This window comes from Aethalodelphis obliquidens, unplaced genomic scaffold (assembly GCF_003676395.1).
Source record: "Aethalodelphis obliquidens isolate GAN/ISIS:26980383/991018 unplaced genomic scaffold, ASM367639v1 scaffold21, whole genome shotgun sequence".
Lineage (NCBI taxonomy): Eukaryota > Metazoa > Chordata > Mammalia > Artiodactyla > Delphinidae > Aethalodelphis > Aethalodelphis obliquidens.
The window spans coordinates 13433057-13451255 of NW_020837965.1; the positions used below are offsets into that span (position 1 = coordinate 13433057).

The 18199-nt window shown below is 38.6% G+C and overlaps 1 protein-coding gene across 5 annotated transcripts in view; it reads right to left on the reverse strand.

The window, feature by feature from the left end:
* Nucleotides 1–13113: 13113 nt before the first annotated feature.
* The window catches only part of PTPN21 (protein tyrosine phosphatase non-receptor type 21), a 64894-nt gene continuing 59808 nt past the window's right edge, over nucleotides 13114–18199 (reverse strand). For 3 of the 5 annotated variants that reach the window (XM_027120251.1, XM_027120254.1, XM_027120252.1), the window contains exons 16-19: nucleotides 15857–15985; nucleotides 15433–15667; nucleotides 14828–14988; nucleotides 13114–14612 (exon numbers count right to left, since the gene is read on the reverse strand). In XM_027120251.1, the coding sequence (XP_026976052.1) occupies nucleotides 14484–14612; nucleotides 14828–14988; nucleotides 15433–15667; nucleotides 15857–15985 (654 nt within the window). In that variant the 3' untranslated portion in view covers nucleotides 13114–14483. Of the gene's footprint in view, nucleotides 14613–14827; nucleotides 14989–15432; nucleotides 15668–15856; nucleotides 15986–18104; nucleotides 18155–18199 lie in introns of those variants that run through there. The other 2 variants (XR_003435599.1, XM_027120255.1) reach the window with 2 other exon arrangements.

The following is an 18199-nucleotide window of genomic DNA, read 5'->3' on the forward strand; positions in this document are numbered from 1 at the left end:
GCATAGAACACATCTGAAGACATAATAGCTGAAAACTTCCCTAACCTGCGAAAGGAAACATACATTCAACTCCAGGAACCACAGAGCCCCAAACAGTATTAACCAAAAAGAAACACACCAAGGCAAATTGTAATTACAGCAGCAAAAATTAAAGGTAAAGAGAGAATATTAAAAGCATCAGGGGAAAAGCAGCAAGTTATTCAGTACACACAAGGGAACTCCCATAAGGCTATCAGTTGACTTTTCAGAAGAAACTATGCAGGCCAGAAGGGAGTGGCAGTGTATATTTAAAGTGATGAAAGGGAAAAACTTACAACCAAGAATACTCTACCTGGCAAGGCTCTTGTTCAGATTTGATGGAGAGATCAAAAGTTTTACAGACAAGCAAAAGCTAAATGAAATCAGCATGATCAAACCAGCTTTACAAGAAATATTAAAGGGATTTCTCTAAGCAAAAACGAAAAGGCCACAACGAGAAACATGAAAATTAGAAGCAAAAAACTCATTGGTAAAGGCAAACATACAGTAAAGGTAGTAAATCATCTACACACAAAGCTAGTAGGAAGGTTAAACAACAAAAGTAGTAAAATCATCTATAGTCACAAGCCACTGGGGATACACAAAACAATTAAATGTAAAGTATCATATCAAAAAGCGGTAATCATGTGGGAAGGAGCATACAAATGCAGTGTTGTTAAAATGCATTTGAAATTGAGCACGGGGAGGGGGAAGGGTAAGCTGGGACGAAGTGAGAGAGTGGCATGGACATATATACACTACCAAATGTAAAATAAATAGCTAGTGGGAAGCAGCCGCACAGCACAGGGAGATCAGCTCGGTGCTTTGTGACCACCTAGAGGGGTGGGATAGGGAGGGTGGGAGGGAGATGCAAGAGGGAGGAGATATGGGGATACATGTATATGTATAGCTGATTCACTTTGTTATAAAGCAGAAACTAACACACCATTGTAAAGCAATTATACTCCAATAAAGATGTTAAAAAAAAAACTGAGATCAGCAACTTAAAACAATCATATGTATACATAGATTGATACATACAAACCTCATGGTAACCACAAACCAAAAATTTATAATAGATATACACCCAAAAAAGAGAAAATAATCCAAACACAACACTAGAAATATTCAAATCACAAGAGAAGAGAACAAAAGAAGAAATGAACAAAAAAGAAACACAAAAACAACCCCAAAACAATTAACAAGATGGCAATAAAAACATATGTATCGATAATTCCTTTAACTGTCAACGGACTAAATGCTCCAATCAAAAGACACAGAGTGCCTGGATGGATACAAAAACAAGACCCATACATATGCTTCCTGCAGAGACTTACTTCAAATCTAAAGACACACACAGACTGAAAGTAAGGGGGTGGAAAAAGGTATTCCATGCAAATGGAAATCAAAATAAAACCAGGGTAGCAATACTTATATCAGACAAAATAGACTTTAAAACAAAGACTGTTAGAAGAGACAAAGACATTCCATAACAATCAAAGGATCAATACAAGAAGATATAACAATTGTAAATATATATGCACCCAACATAGGAGCACCTACATACATAAAGCAAGTATTAACAAACGTAAAGGAAGAAATGGACAGTAACACAATACTAGTAGGGAACTTTAACAATCCACTTACATCAATTTTCACTTACATTGAAAATCAATAGGAAAACACTGGCCTTAACACATTAAACCAGACGGACATAATATATATAGAACATCCCATCCAAAAGCAGCAGAATACAGGGGACTTCCCTGGTGGTCCAGTGGTTAAGAATCCACCTTCCAATGCAAGGGACATGAGTTCGATCCCTGGTTGAAGAACTAAGATCCCACATGCTGCAGGACAACTAAGCCCACACGTTGCAGCTACTGAGCCTACGCACTCTAGAGCCCGTGCACCAAAACTAGAGAGAAGCCCACGCACTGCAATGAAGAGACCACGTGCCACAATGAAAGGTCCCATGTGCCACAACTAAGACCCAATACAGCCTAAATAAATAAATATATTTTTTAAAAGCAGAATACACATTCTTTTCAAATGCACATGAAACATTCTCCAGGCTAGATCATATGCTAGGCCACAAAGCAAGCCTCAGTAAATTTAAGAAAATAGAAATCATATCAAGCATCTTTTCCAACCATGATGCTATGAGACAGGAAATCAACTACAAAAAAAATTTGCAAAAATACAAACACATGGTGGCTAAACAATATGCTACTAAACAACCAACAGATCACTGAGGAAATCAAAAAATACCTGAAGACAAATGAAAACACAATGATCCAAAATCTATGTGACACAGCAAAAGCAGTTCAAAGAAGAAAGTTTAGAGCAATACAAACTTACTTCAGGAAACAAAAATATCAAATAAACAACCTAACCTTACACTGAAGGAGTAAGTCCTTCAGTGTAAAAGAAAAAGAAAAGCAAACAAAATCCAAAGTTAGTAGAAGTAAAGCAATCATAAAGATCAGAGCAGAAATAAATGAAAGAGAGACTAAAAAAACAATAGAGAACATCAATGAAATGAAGAGCTGGTTCTTTGAAAAGAAAAACAAAATCAATAAACCTTTAACAAAGCTCAAGGGAAAAAAAGGAGAGCCCAATCAATAAAATTAGAAATGAAAAAGAAGTTACAACTGACACCAGAGAATTACAAAGACCATAAGAGGTTACTACAAACAACTATATGCCAATAAAATGGATAACCTAGAAGAAATGAACAAATTCCTAGAAATATACAATCTCCCAAGGCTGAACCAGGAACAGATAGAAAATTTGAACAGACCAATTACCAGTAATGAAATTGAATCAGTAATGAAAATAACTCTCAACAAACAAAAGTCCAGGACCAGATGGCTTCACAAGTGAATTCTACCAAACACTTAGAGAAAAGCTAACACCTATCTTTCTCAAACTATTCCCAAAAAATTGCAGAAGAAGGAATGCTTCTGAATTCATTCTATGAGGCCAGCATTACCCTGATACCAAAAAGGACAAAGATATCAGACACACACAAAAAAATTACAGGCCAATATCACTGATGAACATAGATGCAAAAATCCTCAACAAAATACTGGCAAACCGAACCCAACATCATGTTAAAATGATAATACACCATGATCAAGTGGGATTTATCTCATGGATGTATGCTGGTTCAATATCCACAAATCTATCAATGTGATACACCACATTAACATACTGAAGAATAAAACTCGTATGATCATCGGGCTTCCCTGGTGACATAGTGGTTAAGAATCCGCCTGCCAATGCAGGAGACATGGGTTCAAGCCCTGGTCCGGGAAGATCCCACATGCCACAGAGCAACTAAGCCTGGGCGCCACAACTACTGAACCTGCAATCTAGAGCCTGCGAGCCCCAAATATGGAGCCTGCGTGCCACAACTACTGAAGCCTGTGCGCCTAGAGCCCATGCTCTGCAACAAGCACCGCAATGAGAAGCCCATGCACCACAATGAAGAGTAGCCCCCGCTCACCACAGCTAGAGAAAACCCGCACGCAGCAACAAAGACCCAACACAGCCAAAAATAAATAAATAAATAAATTTATTTTTAAAAAACAATATGATCATCTTGATAGATGCAGAAAAAGTTTTTGTCAAATTCAACATCTATTTATGATTTAAAAAAAAAAACTCAACAGAGTATAAAGGGAACAACATACCTCAACCTAATAAAGACCATATATGACAAGGCCACAGCTAACATCATACCCAACGGGTATAGAAGGAACATACTGCAACATAATAAAGGCCATATATGATAAGCACACACCTAGCATCATGCTGAATGGTGAAAAGCTGAAAGCATTTCCTCTAAGACCAGGAACAAGACAAGGATGCCCACTTTGGCCACTTTTATTCAACATAGTATTGGAAGTTCTAGCTACAGGAATCAGATGAAAAAAAAGAAAAAGAAAGAAGGGAATCCAAATTGGAAAGGAAGAAGTAAAATTGTTACTGTTTGCAAAGGACATGATACTACGCATAGAAAACCCTAAAGACACCACCAAAAACCTACTAGAGCTCATCAATGAACTCATTAAAGTGGTAAGATACAAAACTAATATACAGAAATCTGCTTCATTTCTATACACTAACAATGAACTATTAGAAAGAGAAATTATGGAAACAATCACAATTGCAACCACATCAAAAAGAATAAAATGCCTAGCTAGGAATAAACCTACATAAGCAAAAGACCCATACTCCAAAAACTATAAGACACTGATGAAAGAAATTGAAGACAACACAAACAGATGGAAAGATATACTGTGTTCATGGATTGGAAGAATTAATATTGTTAAAACGACCATGCTACTCAAGGCAATCTACAGATTCAATGCAATCCCTATCAAAATACCAATGGTATTTTCCACAGAACTAGAACAAATAATTTTAAAATTTGTATGGAAACATAAAAGACCATAAACAGCCCAAAAATATCCTTAGAAAGAAGAACAGAGCTGGAGGAATCATGTTCCCTGACTTCAGACTACACTACAAAGCTGCAGTAATCAAAACAGTATGGTACTTAGGTATAAAATAAGCTACAAGGATATATTGTACAACACAGGAAATACAGCCAATATGTTATAATAACTATAAACAGAGCATAACCTTTAAAAATTGTTAATCATTATATAGTACAACTGTAACTCATGTAATATTGTAGAGCAACTATACTTCAAAAAAAATCTTTTTAACATAAACTGTATGGTACCGGCATAAAACAGATACATAGATCAATGGAACAGAATGGAGTGCCCAGAAATAAACCCACACACTTATAGTCAATTAATCTAAGACAAAGATGGCAACAATATATATCGGAAAAAAGACAGTCTCTTCAATAAATGGTGCTGGAAAAACTGGACAGCTACGTGTGAAAGAATGAAATTAGAACATTTTCTAATACTATATACAAAAATAAACTCAAAATGGATTAAAGACATAAATTTAAGACCCTGAACGATAAAACCCCTAGAAGAGAACATAGGCACAATATTCTTTGGCATAAATCGTAGCAATATTTTTTTGGATCTAACTCCTAAGGCAAAGGAAACAAGAGCAAAAATAAACAAATAGCACCTAATTAAACTTAAAAACTTTTGCACAGCAAAGGAAACCACCAAGGAAACAAAAAGTCAACCTACTGAATAGGAGAAAATATTTGCCAAAGACATGACTGATAAGGGGTTAATATCCAAAATACATAAATAGCTCATATAACTCAACATCAAAAAACCAAACAACCTGACTAAAAAATGGGCAGAAGACCTGAATAGACATTTCTCCAAAGAAGACATTCAGATGGCCAACAGGCACATGAAAAGATGCTCAACATCATTTATCATCTGAGAAATGCAAATCAAAACCACAATGAGATACCACCTCACATCTGTCAGAATGGCTATCATCAAAAAGACCACAAATAAGAAATGCTGGTGAGAATGTGGAGAAAAGGGAACCCTCCTACACTGTTGGTGGGAATGTAAATTGGTGCAGCCACTGTGGAAAACAGTATGGAGGGTCCTCAAAAATTTAAAACAGAACTACCATATGATGCAGCAATTCCAATGCTGGCTATATGCTGGAAGAAAATGAAACACTAATTTGCAAAAATACAGGCACTCCAATGTTCATAGCAGCATTACTTACAATAGCCAAGTTATGGAAGAAATCTAAGTGTCCATCGACAGATGAATGGATAAAGAAGATGTGGTATATATACACAATGGAATACTACTCAGCCATAAAAAGAATGAAATTTTCCCATCTGCAACAACATGGATGGACTTGGAGGGTTTTGTGCTTAGTGAAATAAATCAGAGAAAGACCAATACTGTATAATATCACTTATATGTGGAATCAAAAATTACAACAAACTAGTGAATATAACAAAAAAGAAACAGAAACAGACATAGAGAACAAACTAGTGGTTACCAGTGGGGAGAGGGAAAGGGGAGGGGCAAAAGAGGTACAGGGGATTAAGAGGTACAAACTACTAGGTATAAAATAGATAAGTGGGGACTTCCCTGGTGGTGCAGTGGTTAAGAATCTGCCTGCCAATGCAGGGGACACAGGTTCGAGCCCTGGTCTGGGAAGATCTCACACGTCATGGAGCAACTAAGCTTCTGTGCCAGAACTACTGAGCCTGTGCTCTAGAGCCCGTGAGCCACAACTACTGAAGCCTGCACACCTAGAGCCCACACTCCACAACAGGAGAAGCCACCGCAGTGAGAAGCCCGTGCACCACAATGAAGAATAGCTCCTGCTCACCACAACTAGAGAAAACCCACGTGCAGCAATGAAGACCCAACGCAGCCAAATAAATAAATAAATAATTTTAAAAATAAGTAAAAGGGGCTTCTCTGGTGGCGCAGTGGTTGGGAGTCCACCTGCTGATGCAAGGGACACAGGTTCGTGCCCCGGCCCAGGAGGATCCCACATGCCACGGAGCGGCTGGTTCCATGGGCCATGGCCGCTGAGCCTGCGCGTCCAGAGCCTGTGCTCTGCAGCGGGAGGGGCCACAACAGTGAGAGGCCCACGTACTGCAAAAAATTAAATAAAGATAAAAATAAGTAAAAAGATTAAATAGATAAGCAATAAGGATATATTGTACAGCACAGAGAATATAGCCAGTATTTTCTAATAACTACAAATGGTGTATAACCTTTAAGAATTGTGAATCACTGTGTTGTACACCTGAAACATACAGTATTGTAAGTCAAGTATACCTCAATTTAAAACATTAAAATTAAAAAAATATTTTAAAAAGGTGAGTTGACCTTCATTTTACCTGCAAGGAAGTTTAAACTCTTTTCTTAGTTTTCTATTGCTGCTCTAACAAGTTTCACAAACGTATAGGCTTGAAATAAAACCCCCATATTTACCAACTTACAGTTCTGGAAGCCAGAAGTCACGAAATCAAGATGTTGCCAGGGCTGCATTCTTCTTGGAGGCTCTAGGGGAGAATGTTCCTTTTCCAGTTTTTAGAGGCTGCCTGCATTTCTTCACTTGTGGCCCCTTCCTCCATCATCAAGCCCAGCCGTTTAGCATCCTTAAATCTCTTTCACCTCTGCTTCCATCATCACATCTCTGCTCAATGTGACCCTCCTGCCTCCCTTGTAGAAAGACCCTGTGGTTACTTTGGGCCCACATGGATAATCCAGGACAATCTCATCTCAAGAACCCTGATTTAATCACATCTGCAGAGTCCCTTTTGCCATGTAAGATAACATTCACAACTTCAGGGGAACAGAACATGGACATCTTTGGGGGCTCATCAGTCTACCACAATTGTAAATATCATTAACCTAATAAAACTTGCCTAAATAAACCTTAGTGCCTATTAATTGTAGCCTGGCTATGTAATGAATCCCAAGTTGTGGTCTGTATTGAACATCTACAGCTTTTTAATAACTAAAGCAGTAGTTCTCCCACTTTAATATATATCAGAATCATCTGGAGACCTTGTTAAGGCAGATTTCTGGGTCCCATGCCCATAGCTTCTGATTCAGAATTTTCAGACCTGGGATGTACTTCAAGAATCTGCATTCTAACAAGTTTCCAATGTTGCTGGTCCAGAAACAACCCCACTAATAAATGAAGTGGACATTCAACCAATAACAGTAAGTTTCACTACAGGGATGATAGTGTGAGGAGCTCTGCCAACCTGCTGGGAAGTACATAAATATTTTTTCTTCAAATATATTAATTGTTCCACAAATGTCCTGATTAATGAAGTTGGCTGTTTTGATAAGATGCATTCTAACTCGTAAGTGATTGATGATGGTGGAGATGTGTGACGACAGACTGACAACTACTAAAAGAAACATCTATTGTCTGGAACATAATTTAAAATAACCCACTGGGGAAATGGGACTAATTATATGCCTCTTTGCGATCAGATCTAAAATTATAAAACAAAAAAAACAAACAAAAAAAGCTTTAATTGAACTATTCACACACAAATCATATCTTGCTTCAATATTTATTTTTATGGCAAAAATAGACTATAATATATTCATTTCACATATATTACATTCATTCAAACTTTTTTGCCCATTAAATGTACACACTTTTATAAACCAATGACAGTTTAGAAGATTTAAGCTCTTCTGATTATACATTTTTACATTATTGATCATCAGACAGTAGCACATAAAATTGCTTTTTAAACTAGAAAATACTAGACAACTATGTATACAACCTGATTTCAAAAAGGTAGAATTCCCAGTGCATTGTTTGAATTATAGGGCAACTTTCTGAGGAAATGTATTTCATAAACATTTTCTCCAAATTTTTAAGTTTCTTAGGACTATTAAGTCATATTTACTGTTGGAATTTTTATTTAAATAGACTTGTTATCTAGATATTCATTTTTAAACTATGCTTTGCTAGCATAGGGTAGGGCTTGGATTGCTTCAGTTTTTAACAAAGAAATATACAACAAATTTATGTTCTATTGCAGTGTAATTCTTCATCTGAACTAAATAGCATCATTAGAATTCAAAATATCTCCCTCTTTTAAGCACAAAAGAGTGAAACATTAAGGTGTTTTTATAGGAAAATATTTAACATTTGCATGATAAAAACTAAGTGTTTTATATTTTAATATAAAAAATTACTTGAGAATACAGTAAAAAGCAAAAATATATTCTAATGGCCCAATGCCAATCTTTTGAGTAAGGTTTACTGTGCAACCAAGTTTTCTTAAGGCTTAATATTTCTAAAAATATTTTTATCTTTCTCATTTTCAATGTGTTGTTTAGAAACTGAATACACTGATAATTGTGTAATAGCTCAATTCTACAACAAGAAATTAAGCTGCTTACTTTTAATATAGAAATGAAAAAAAATCTAATATGGAGAGTCTAAACTGATACTAACAGAAAATCTTCAAAAACATTAAGAATCATCCCTGTACAATAACTACTTCAACTCCTCTATTGGGTCACAAAACCAAACTATGCAAATAAAACCCACTAGAGCACTACTAATCTAAAAGGTGTCACAAATTATAGCATTTTTTCCTTCTGTTTTTTTATTTCACCTTTTTGTTTTGTGGGCTTAAGATTTTGTATTACTTTTAATCTTGTTTTTATTAAATCTGTCTGGAAATAAGTTTGTCACCTCTGGAGAATATTTACTTTTTATCAGGTTATTTGTTAGACTGAACCAGTGTGGTATTATTCCAGTAAAACTACAAAACCATTAGATCCTTTTAGGACACTTAACTCTAAGATTAAATTACATTTCAATAAATATTACTATAAAGTAAGTAACAAAAGATTTGTCTCATTCAATGGTCCATTACTTTCATGTGATTTCTAATAAATTTCTGGAAAAAAATGTTTGGACAGTCTCACCATTTATGATAGCAGTCTGACCGGCGATACTTGCACTCTTAGGAAAAATGAGTAACTGAACTTATATTTCCCATTTACTTGTTCAGTTTTCCTCAGCTGATAAATGAGCAGGTGGAAGTGACAAGCCAGTTACCATTAAATCTGTACTAGTCTCATCAACCTACCCCCAAAAATGAGGATCGACAGGTTCATGTTCCGGATAACCCAGATAATCCAAGCTTCTGGATTTCTTTGGTAGCACAGACCTGTTCCTAAGAGTGAATACTGTACAGCTTTTCTTCACCAAGCTTTTAGAGCGTGAATTTAATCTACACAGGCGCACTTAAAATGTCGGTAGTGACAACCAAAATTAAGTACTGGTCTTCATACACAGTTTAAAAACCCCCTACCAGTTCAGTTTAAAATTGCAGATTTATTACACTGGAATCATGTACTGCTATAGCCAGTATGGGTACACTATATTATAGATTCAAAGCCAAAGCATCTTCGAGATTTTAAATGGTCCTTTTATATGACACACCACAGTCATATTTAATGGAAGGAATAATGATCAAAATATCTACCTAATAAGTAATTTTCAAAAAATTGGAACAGTGTGTTAGCCAAACTGTTAGTTCTACAGGTAGTTCAAACAATTACTCCTTTCTTATCACTCATTTATACTTATTTATAATATTAAAGGATAATTTAAAATAAGTATATGGTTACTACCTTTCTTAACCCAGCAACATATTGGACAAAGTTCAGATTTACTCTAGTTTTTTAAAACTAAGTAGTTTCATTTAAACATTTTTGGAAATATGATGTGCAGCCAGGCCCTAATCATATACATGTGACCTAGAGATACTCTTTACATGGGAATATTTGCCTTGGAACTGCTGCTTCCTCAGCTGGGTGCTGCAGACCTTATACTTCCTTCTTGATCCATCTTCTACTTCCCATTTCAGGCCAGTGACAATCCAAAGGTAGATACGTAAACGGAAACAGGAAAGGTACGGGGAGGCATTGCCAATTCATCCTCCTTCACCCCGCCCCGCCTCACAGGCAGTCTCAGAGGCAGCATCCCTGCTCATCTTCATCATATGTCCCATGCTGTTCCTTACTCTTCATGTGCCACTCAAGTTTCTGAGGCAAATGATGGGGCGTTAACGTTATGTGGAATTCTCTCATGGAACACTGGATCAATCTGACTCCAGTTGCTTGCTGAGGCCCTGTCCCCACTGCCCAGCAGACCCAGAGAGAATGCTTTGTGCTCTCACCAGCAGGGTGCAGTAGGGAGGAAAGCTGCTGTGTATTTTTCTTAGAGTACGGATGACGGGGAGGTGACCACCACTGTCTACCTTTCAGAGCCCCTGTGGTTTAAATAAGCTTTGGGAGGGCAAACCAAGAAAGCTGATACCGACTTATAGCAACATTTCCCCTTGTAAACAATACTCTCAATAATTTAACATATATCTGACCTTTTAGAGCATTAATTCTTATTTGGGAACTACCTGAACTATATAGAAAACTATGCCACTTTAACAACCCAAGGACCCCTTCAAATGTGTTCTGAAATCCTCTATCCACCCACCCCTAACACATGCAAACCTTAAACAACCAGACTTTCTGATTTTTCCTCATTTTGTACTTAGGGTAAATGGAGCCCTTATCTCAGGAATTTGAAAAATTCATGTTCTTTCGAGAATTGTTTTCCCAGGCAAATTCCTAAAGTATCTATTCCTCTATTTTTGAAATGTCTATCCCTCAGTTCAAAATAAGAGCCCCCTCCAATTTAGATTATTTTAATAAACTTTAAACTGGAAAGAGATGGTTTAGCTTATTCCACATGAAATCTTGATGGAAAGCAAATTCCCTAAATTTACATCTAAAAGAATTCCTTTAAAATGTCTGATTTTTTAAATGATTTACAATAAACAGTAATTCTTTATATTTTAATACATGTAAAGTTTCATATTATGTATAATATGGACATTTATATTTTCTTAATGTTGTGAACATTAACTTATCAACCCATTTAACCCATTATCTTTCTGGGAATTTCTAAGGAAGCACAGCTTCTGTTTTAATCCTGCCAAAATGTTTTAAAGGCTAAATTCTAGGGTTTTCTGAATATTTCACAGTAGATGTTCCAGAAGAATATATGTAATAATGATTGCAATTAACATTTCAAATCATACTCTAAAATGAATACTTCCTGTGTTCAAAACTACCAACTAGAGTATTTTATCAAAAGAGTCCACTAATCAGGAAAACTGATGCCAGAGATGCCAACAATGATCAGTGGAAAACACTGGTTTATAACCTACTTTTTGTGAAAATGTATATTTGGGTAATGTTGATATGAAATTAAGAATATCAACGAACTAAAAGACACTAAAATACTGAAGCACTGTGTAAGTCTGGCAGACAGAACATCCTCAACTCAGACATAGTTGAGCCGATGGAAACCTCATTGTTCTACAGTTTGCTCTTGAAAATCACATTACTTCAAAGTCTAGTAATGTAGATTTATTTTTATTCAGAAATACTTTCATATTCACTAACTGTTAATTAAAAGTTTAAAAATTCAAAAGGGACACAAAAAAATTACATGGGTCTTAAAGCTATGACAAACATGCAAGTTTTAAGAGTGACATTTACACAGTGTAATTTAGCCCTCATAAGTAATTTTCTTATAATCAAATTATTACAACAGGAACACAAACATACCATATATTACTCTTTAGATTTTGTTTTACAGTATGTTCTTGTCAATGGGACACTGCAAAATGTTTAAACCTGACAGAAAAGCATTTTTTAAAAAACGTACCATAGAAGAAAAAAAGCATCAGAAGTACTCTACATGGTGTGGAGATGGGAAATATTACAATAAAAAACTCTTATTCCATTCTCCTGAGGAGCTCTTCCTGAATATTTGCACTTGGGTCTATTGTTCTTTAAACAATTCTAGATTTAAGATCAATTCTTTGTTCCCAAGTGAGAAACATGCCCACTTTCAATATTCATTTTCATCAATACCGTCTGAATTTTCCTCTCAGGTGGTTGGTTTCTGGGTCAGAGTTCGGCAGATACACACACTGTATAAAGGAAATCCTGATTTACAGCTAATGACACACACTTAGCGGTGACAATAATGAGTTAAACTGCTTTAGGAGTTAACACGGGAATCAGAACTATCCCTAGGATATTGTAATTTGGGGAAATAATCCTGGATTTGACATTTCAGAAACTCTATGTTGTGGAGACGCAGCCTCAAGAAGGAAGAAAGAGATGGCTGCTCAGCTAAACGGACCAGTTCGTCCTTCCTTACCTCTTCAGCTCCCATGTGACCAGGCCATGCCAGCCTGGCCTGGTCCTGCCCCCTGGGATGGGCCTACATGGGACTGGGGGGAGCAGAGCTAAAGTTGACCTCAGGTGTGAAGTTAAAGGATTAAGGAGCCAAAGTTCCGGTACATCTTGAACACCACAGTCATCTCTGGGGGCCCCGCAAGTCTGGGCCGTGGTTTTGGGAGATGAGGTAAGACTATTACTAACACTTCCCTTCTTTCAACAAAAAGAAAATAAAGCCTCTTCAAGGCTTCTTTTTTTTTCCGGTACGCGGGCCTCTCACTGTTGCGGCCTCTCCCGCTGCGGAGCACAGGCTCCGGATGCGCAGGCTCAGCGGCCATGGCTCACAGGCCCAGCCGCTCCGCGGCATGTGGGATCTTCCCGGACCGGGGCACGAACCTGTGTCCCCTGCATCGGCAGGAGGACTCTCAACCACTGCACCACCAGGGAAGCCCCAAGGCTTCTTTTAATCATCACATAAACCTGATTTGTCAAAAAAAAGAAGAGAGGTGCAGGTGGAAGAACTTCAAGGAAACAGAGCGAGTCACTGCCAGTGATGGGCCCTGAATTTCCTGGGGATACCTTCCTCGGGAGGTCAGCCCCCAGACTCTTCCCAAGCCCCCCACTCTCCATGCCAGCATCTCAGTCTGAGTATATAACACTGCATTTTCTGTAAAGACAAAGGCAGCTTGCATTTACCATCTTGCATGTACACTGCACTTACTCTTGTCCTAGTCATCCTACATACTCATTCCTGATCTCTTCCAAAACACTTTCAATATGTCCGTGGTTACTGTTTCACCTATAAAGCAACACATATATTAAAAACTCAGATTTATTGTTTTCAACAACAAAAAGTGCTTAAAACCATCTTATGCAACTGCTTTTCACTTCATTTTCAACCAATAAAATCAAACTCATTTGGGTTTATGAATAATACTGAAAAAAATAGTGAATCTGATTATTTTCATACATTTTAAATAATGTGCCTTCATTCCCAACTTTAACGTACATTAACTGACTCATCTCAGTACCTTAATGAGCTGAACTCTTGTTTAGAAAATACAGAAGGTACAAATATATAGAATTTTTAGGATAAAAAATTTTCTGAATATAAAAATGTTTTCTATGTTTCAAAATAACACTTTTAGATTCTTCTTGTAGCTTGGGGTTTGGTAACTACATTGTTAAGTACCCAAGTTTTTTTTAAAATAACAAAAGATAATAACATAGTTTTAAATACAAAGTTATATAGGAACTACTCACATCTGTGGATCATCCCCATGGAAAGTTCAGTTGCTTAATAAGAAAACCCCAAATATTTTAGTCATAAAATAAAATTCCATTATCAAAAACTAGTTTAAGATAGAAACCTATACGCCTTAGTGATTGCCAGAATTGCCCAGCGTAGCTTCAGCGAAATAGAGAATTATCTAGAAAATACAATCTCCAAATGTGTGCAAGTACTGCAAATCGGACAGATCAGAGCAGGGCAACGCCCTCAGAACCAAGTCCTTCCTCTTCGGCATCTTTCCCAGGTTAAACCCCCTCTTCAGCCTTGTGCTCTGCATACTTCCTTCCATGTGCCACCATGCATCCCGTCACTTACGTCCTGATGTAGCATTCCGCGTGCACCGAGTGGAGGAGAGAGCATGAGTTCGGCAAGCACTTTTTTTTTCCGCTGTAAACGCTTCACATGATCGGGTCCCCGTAGGAAGTTGTGGGAGCTTATATGAGCCTTGAGCTTTTCAGGAACTGAATGAGAACTCGGTATACGAAAGTGTACTGGCAGAGGGTCTGCACCATCATCATTCTCTGTTGCCTCAGCATGTCCAGCACCCGTGGGATGTCCAGCACCTAGATTGAGAGAAGCAGTGATGAGGGTAATGCACACCCTGAGGGGGGGAGCGAGCGTCCTAGCAGAAATGTGGCTTCAATCAGAGCATTAGCATCTTCAATAGAGAATCCCCGAGGACGTTTGTTCAGAAAGAGCTGTCAGGTCACTAGGTCCCTCTCCTCCCTGGCCTTGTGCCCAGCCCACCTCTTCCCTCATCAGCAGGGGAAATAAGCACCTCGTTGTGTTCCAGACAGGCAATCATGATCTCTGACAAAATAACGACGCCAGTCCGTCCCACGCCAGCGCTGCAGTGGACCAGTAACGGAGGGTTGGGGCTTTTTGGTTCACTTGTACTATTTGTATGGCGTCGAACAGACTGGATCTCTTCAAGGTATGCTGTGAAATATCAATGAAACAGAAAAATACAAAGGGATTAAGGCCTATCAAATTGACAATTTTCAGATCATCTCCACTGACTGAGAAAACTCCAGATACAGAGCACCAGGTGCCAATTAACCAACCCCAACTATTAACTGACAGTGTGATCTTGGGCAAGTCCCTGACTCCTCCTGGGCTTCCGTTTTCTCATCTACAAAATGAAAAGGAGGAGAAACTCTCTAGGAGTCAGTAATGGCATTCTACTCATTACCAAATTACACTTTAAAACCTCTTCTGTTAAGCCTCCCCTAAACACTTGAAATTTTTATTTTAAAACAAGCCCACAGCTTACATGGGACAACATAAAGGAAATACAGGAAATGTTTCAGGAACTTAAGTCTTCCTCTGTGTGGTGGATTTAACAGCTCTGGCAAAGGCTGTGCTGGGAGTGAAGATACTTACATAAAAATCCCTTGAGGTCCTCTGGACAGCCATGCTCAGGCCAGTCTGTGTACTGGAGATGCCACACCGTCCTCTCCTGCCCCGTGAGAAGGTGCTTCATCTTCAAGCCCGTGGTGGCATAGCAGCCAGAGTCTGTGCGGAACCGGGTGGTGATCTTAAACCTTCCATAGGTGACAGTGTTGTGCCTGGAACCAAGGCGTGGCCAATACCTAAAGCTCTTCTCCCTTCCACCCTCCTGTTAGAGACAAGTGCAGTTAAAACACAATACAAGAGCCAGCAAAGGATGCCCCTCACAGAGAGCATGTCTGAAACTCAGACCTGCAACCTTACCCTGCCCTTTTCTCTAAAAGTCAAGATTACACATGATCAACATAAACTGTTTTTCTGAGGCTGAGAAAATCAATTAAGAGAAATGAGTACTTACCTCTTCTGCTGTCACCATTGCTATAATTGCAATTCCCTGTTCCCACACCATCTGCCAAAAGTCCTGACAGGTATTTTGTAATGGTCCCTGAGTGGCAATATAATCCCATTCAATTCCACTGACAGAGACCTGAAATTAGAAAAGGTTTTAAAAGAAATTAATATGTATGTGTATAATACATGTATATACATTTGTTCATGGTAACATGAAAAAAGCAAACTGAAATATTCAGCAGAATAAAGAAAGACTTTTATCTTATTCTTTTTCCTTATTAGTGCCATTTCCATTACTGATATCTTTATAAACGTATGCGCTATGAATTCACATAATATCTATGTGACCTAGGGCAATTTCCTTAAGCTCTCCAAATTTCAATTTTCATCTATACAATAAAAATATTCCCTACCCTCATGTTGTCAGGATTAAGCGAGCCAATATGTATGGTGCCCTGCACATGATAGGTTCTTAATAAATTATTGTTATTGCTGCTGTTAGGTTCTTCTCATAAAAATAATATCAACGTCATCATATCCCAAATCTCAAACACAATTTTCCCTCGTGAAGTACTACACACACTGGATCAAGTACTAGCAATTGAGTCAAAACCTAAGTTAAACATCAAATTTCTAGGGGAAAAAAGTCTTCCTACCTAAGGAGTTCACCTCTGAACTTCTGAGTCAGGATCACCCTCCATACTAAATTTCCACTTAGGATTTAACCTCCTTGAAACCAGTCTAATATAATAATTACAGGATTTGTAGTCAGGAAATCTGGGTTAAATCTCGGCTCCCCCACTGCTGAGTGACGACCATAACCGCTTTCCGAGTGCCCCGAGTGTAAACCCTGGGCCACGCACCCTTTCCACTCATGCCCCCATTTAAGGCTGCAGCCTGAGTCACACCCCCATCCTCCCACTGGGCCCGTGGTGGGTGGCACCAGGCACCACAGCGAACAAGAACCAGGGAGGAAGGATCTGATGGGGAGCAAAATGGGGGAGGTCAGCACTTCCTTATTCAGAGATAAGTACAACGAGGTCCCACACTGCTAAGTGGTCGATCCATGAATTCTGAAGTCAGACTCCTTCCACTGTTCTTCGGGCTGTCTCTGAAGATTCTGAAATACCACCACAGAACCACAATGTTATTCAACCCTCATCCACCCAGTCATGGGAGACTGGCTAAGCTATTCCAAAGAGATGCTCAGTTTTTAAATAACTTATGCCCATGTTTAAAAAGCTTGTGCACAAGTTCCCAAAGACCATCAAGGGTACTGGCTTTCACAGGCAGACTGCTGGGCCTCTACAAAGTCTTAAGTGTGAAACGGCTCTCATCAAACATCACTTGCAAACTAAATAAAATGTGGGAAAGAAGGAAGATAACACCTGCCCATAGACACTTACTCATTCACTCACTATAAGGAAATTTCTTCTTCCCGAAACAACGAACTGACTCTCCAGCCAGCATGGAGAAGACAGAGCATCTGGCTTTTCTCACCTTCCTGTTGTGAATCATCACTTTTTCCATTTTAATGGGTGTAACGTTACCCCAGTTAAACGGCATTATACTGTTTACAGGGAAAAAGCAGCACTGCTTAAGAACAAAATAATGTTTAAAAATGATTAAAAGAGGGACCTCCCTGGTGGCACAGTGGTTAAGAATCCGCCTGCCAATGCAGGGGACATGGGTTTGATCCCTGGTCCAGGAAGATCCCATATGCTGTGGAGCAACTAAACCCATGCGCCACAACTACTGAGCCTGTGCTCTAGAGCCCACATGCCACAACTACTGTAGCCCGCACGCCTAGAGCCTTTGCTCTGCAACGAGAAGCCACCGCAATGAGAAGCCCGCGCACCACAACGAAGAGTAGCCCCCGCTCGCCGCAACTAGAGAAAAGCCTGTGCGCAGCAACGAGGACCCAACACAGCCAAAAATAAACTAATTAACTTTAAGGAATTGTTCTTATAAAATATTTAATGGCTACAAAAGAAAATAAATGATTAAGAGGGACTTCCCTGGTTGTCCAGTGGTAAAGAATCCGCCTTCCAATGCAGGGGACGCGGGCTTGATCCCTGGTCGGGGAACTAAGATCCCATATGCTGCAGGGCAACTAAGCCCACACGCCGCAACTACAGAGCCCACACGCCCTGGAGCTTATGCACCACAACTAGAGAAGAGAAAACCTGCACGCCACAACTAGAGAGAAGCCCATGCGCCACAATGAAGAGCCGGCGCACCACAACAAAAGATCCCGCATGCCTCAACGAAGATCTCTCGTGCCGCAACTAAGACCCGACGTGGCCTAAAAAATAAAAATAAATAAATTAATAAATTTAAAACTGGGAGA